Here is a 4,190-nt window from a genome sequence, read left to right on the forward strand (position 1 = left end):
AGCTGCTGCGGCTGCAGCCGACCAGGGTACCGTGAAACCGCTGCGTTTCTGGCTGCTGTCTTTCAAGATTAGAATTCGTCCTCTTTGATTTACATCTATAGATATGTCAATAATGGTGTTTATCCCTCCTGCAGCTCTGGGCTGGCTTGCTGTCCGTGTTTCCGTGCTGTCCCCTCCCTACCGCCTGCTCTCTCACAAAACGCGCTGGGGGAACAGAACCGCTCCCTCCTGCCCTGCTGGCCCTTCCTGGGCGAAAAGTCCCGGTGCCCCTCCCGCCGGCGCTGCTGGCGCTCAGGTGCCCTTGGCTTTGCTGCACGGTGCTTCCCGACGCACCGCCATCGGGCTCCCGCGGGACCGCGCTGCCCGGGGACGGCGCTGCCGCCGCGGCACAGCCCGGCCCGCCCCGCGCCCCGCCCCGCGCCCCGCCCCCTCGCTTCCGGCGGCGGCCGCTCTTCCGCGCCTGCGCAGTGGCGGTTTCTCTCTCTCCGCGCCGGCGCCGCCGCGAAGATGGTGAGTGGGGCCGGGGCCCCGCGGCGCATCCGCCGCCATCCGGGCCGGGGCCGCCGCGCTGGGGCCGCGGGTGCGCGGGCAGGGCAGGGCAGGGCAGGGCACGGAGCGGGAGGGCCGGCGGGCAGCCGGAGGGGCTGGGTGGGCCGGGGAGGCGGCCCAGGAGGGCGGCGGGAGGCGCTGGAAGAACGAGTAGGCGTCCCGGGGAGAGGCAGGGCCCGGGTTGAGCGGGTGGCGGTGTCTGGCGGTTCCCTGGGAGAGCGGCTGGCCCCGGGAAGGCCGCGGCCCTCTGCCCCAGCAGCAGCGTGGCCCTCTCGCCGTTGCGGGGTAACACTTGTCGGCGTCGGGAGAGGCCTTGGGCGGCTGCGGGGCGGCTTGCGGGGGCCGGGCGCGGTGCTGCGGCGTCAGGCGAGCGGAGCAGCCGAGGAGGTGGCGATCTCGGTGAAACTGAAACTTGTTCTGGTTTGCCTCCCAACAGGCTAAGCGCACCAAGAAGGTGGGGATCGTGGGTAAATACGGTACCCGTTACGGTGCATCCCTTAGGAAGATGGTGAAGAAGATTGAAATTAGCCAGCATGCCAAGTACACCTGCTCCTTCTGTGGCAAGGTGAGAGACCTCCTTCCCTGAAGCAGCCTTTAAGAATATCTTCATTATTGAGTCTGGAAATGTGGTGTGGTGCTTTGGTAATTTTTCTCCTGAGAAGGTAACTCAACTGGTTTTGAGATAGTGGTTAGTTGATTGCAAGCTTTGGGCTACTGTCAGAATCACTTAAAAAGTTAGTAGGGATTTGACATGTGTACTAAATGGTAGTTAAATGAAAAAGTATGTTTCATTACACAAAACAGTGAGAAATGTTATACTGGATGTTTTAGATATCTAATAAAAAGACCCCACAAAATTAAAACAACATTCTTGTTATTCTGATAGTTAAGGCATGGCTTGGGTTGTTTTTTTTTCCTTCAGTAACTTCATAGCTTACCAGGACAAGGAAGAGAACTTGCTTTTCCTAGTTACAACTCTTTATTGCAGTCTTTTACTTACATTTTTGTGCTATATAACTCTGAGTGAGAAGACATTTCTGATAAGCAGCTTGACCTGCTCATGTTCATAATCAAAATTCACTCTTAAGTCTGGTTTTTAACAGCTTGAGAGGCACATCAGCTTGTGCTTTGTCTAGATAATTTTTATTAGTGTCTGTACAGTACGTATCTTTGAGTGGCTGGAAGCTTAAATACATTTCTATCTGTAGTTTTTATATTCAGTGTCTCATGTGAAGTGGGAATGTTGCTACCCCCATTTGCAGAGCTGCCTGTAGGTCTAAGCTCCAATATAGGTTTAAGCAAACCTACTGTCACATTTGCAAGATGATGGGGACTTGCCTGGGTGAAAGGAGTTCAGTGCCCACTGCTCCCTCTTTAGGTGCTTTTCAAAAGGGGTTTGGTTTAGAGCCCCTTGGGTGTCCAGGGAGCAGTAATATCAGTAATGTTACAGTGGTCGTCAAACCAGGTGAGGACATCAGTTACCACCAGTGTAACTCCTTGCTATTTTTCTTATTCAGAAAAGTGTTGAATTTTTTATGTGCTTAGAAATGACCCACTTTATATCTGAATGAAAAAGTGTTTCAGAAGGGTTTTCTCTGTTCTGAAGAATCTGAATAAAAACATGTCCTGGTACTTGCCTGTCTTAAGTACACTTAGAGGAAATGCTGTGGTGTGAGGCTGATGTTCTCGCATGATATTTGGATGATAGTACAAATTCTCTTGGCTTTTTCAGCTGATGGAGTGTGCCATGGTTGGGGTTTTTATTGTATTTATTTTTACCTTTTATTACAGACCAAAATGAAGAGGAAGGCTGTGGGTATCTGGCACTGTGGATCCTGCATGAAGACAGTTGCTGGTGGTGCCTGGACTTACAAGTAAGGAAATAAAGAAGCTCTATCAGCATTTCTTCTGACATAGCTGAGGCATCATACAGATTTTTATTTAATTTTTTAAATTTTAATCCACTAACTTTTAAGTAGATCTGTCTCAAATTAGTGATATGTGGGGTTGTGGTTTTTTTTTTTCCCTGCACTGCCGTATTGGAACGGATCAAATTGGATTTGATTGCTAATCTTTCCAGCTTGTACAGCTTCTGGGAACATGGTGTTTTATCCATGTTACTGCTGCTGGTTTTGGTGGTTCCCTCCAAAGTTTCTTTATCTCTCTGTGCTTTTTCAAAGCAATTATTTTACTCTTCAAAAGCACAAGCTCTCCATCTTTTCCCAGATTTCATATAAAGAAATTAAAACATCTGCGTGTACTGAAACATATTTTTACCTAGGTAGTTTCTGCCTTGGCTGTGGTAGCATTTCTTTCTGGAGATGGGAACCACAGTTGTTGGTTGTGTGAGGTGTTGGTGCTTGGGCCGGTTTTGGTGATGTTGGAAAAAAAGAAGCTGAGAGGATGGCTGGTTCATTCAGCTGTCTCAGGATGGAATCAGCTGTGTGGATGACAGCTGACAGTTCTCCCTCTGACCTGTTCTACAGAGATCTTCAACAGCTTCTAATAAATTACACCTCTGACCAGGGGAATATTTTTCCTTCCTTGATTCTTTTAACTATTTAAAAGTCTTAAATGTGTAAGGGAAATCTTGCATCTTGTTTCAAAGCCTAAGCAGCATTTTTGGTGGTTACTACACTTGCTTTGTCAGTTCCGAAACACAGGTACAATCAGCAAAACCAGATTTAGTCTAAGGAAAGTTACTTCTGTGCTTGGTTTTCATTTTAAAAGCACTGAGCCATTATAATCCTTATTGTGATGGTGCCCTTGCTTACTTCCTTTGTCTACTCTCCTTCCCTCCCCCTCCAGTTCTGGTAGAAGACACAGTTGTCCCACACACCAGTCACCAGGAATCCGAGCCCACACGCTTGCGTGTGCAGTCGATGCCTGGCTGGGTAACTTGGGTTGAGATGTGGCTTGTGAAGTTGCATGTGCTTCTCTAGACAAAGGCCTACGCATTGTTGTTGTGAAAAGCAAAGTGGAATTAGCTCCCTGATGACAGTGCAATCAGGCAGTAACTGTTGGAAAAGATTAGTGCTTTCTCCAAAATGTAACATTGGTGTGGTTTGTTCTGCTGCTGCCACGTGCAGATGACTCTGCTTCTTCTTCCAGTACCACCTCTGCAGTGACAGTCAAATCTGCGATCAGAAGACTGAAGGAGCTGAAGGACCAGTAGAAGCTGCATCCTGTTCTCCTTGTGAAACATCTTTTTTTTTCCCCACTGTCAAGATCTGTCCTTTTAACAATAAAAAGGTGATAACGGAGTGGAATCATGTTCATCTTGCCTCAAAAGATCCTTTCTGTCTTGCTGTACTGTATTTATTATAACTATGGAGACATTACTTTTGCTATCCAGTAGTTGAGTGGTTCTTGTTACTGGTGAAGCCATTAAAAACCACTTTTCCAGTTAATTGCATACTTTGTTGCTTGAATGCACTGATGTGAATCTGAAGAGAGCTTAAAGAGCTTGAACAAGCCTGGCACATCTTGAGATGTCCTTCATGCCTGTGCCTTAAGGAATATTGTGGAGCTCCACGAGTGGAGGAATGGACAGATGTAAGGGGGGAGGAGAGAACATGGAAATCATCACTCTGCCTCTTCCCATTTGCCTTTGAGGAGAGCTCAGGAGAACAGGGTATGTG

The 4,190-nt window shown here is 48.3% G+C and overlaps 1 protein-coding gene across 1 annotated transcript; it reads left to right on the plus strand.

Annotated features, from left to right (window-relative positions):
* Window positions 1–406: 406 nt before the first annotated feature.
* RPL37A (ribosomal protein L37a) lies at window positions 407–3,827 on the plus strand. The gene is made up of 4 exons (XM_051623935.1): window positions 407–510; window positions 986–1,114; window positions 2,341–2,423; window positions 3,661–3,827. The coding sequence occupies exons 1-4, from the start codon at window positions 508–510 to the stop codon at window positions 3,722–3,724; spliced, it is 279 nt and encodes a 92-aa protein (XP_051479895.1). The 5' UTR covers window positions 407–507; the 3' UTR covers window positions 3,725–3,827.
* The last annotated feature ends 363 nt before the right edge of the window (window positions 3,828–4,190 follow it).

This window comes from Apus apus, chromosome 6, assembly GCF_020740795.1.
Source record: "Apus apus isolate bApuApu2 chromosome 6, bApuApu2.pri.cur, whole genome shotgun sequence".
In the NCBI taxonomy this organism is placed as follows: Eukaryota; Metazoa; Chordata; class Aves; order Apodiformes; family Apodidae; genus Apus; species Apus apus.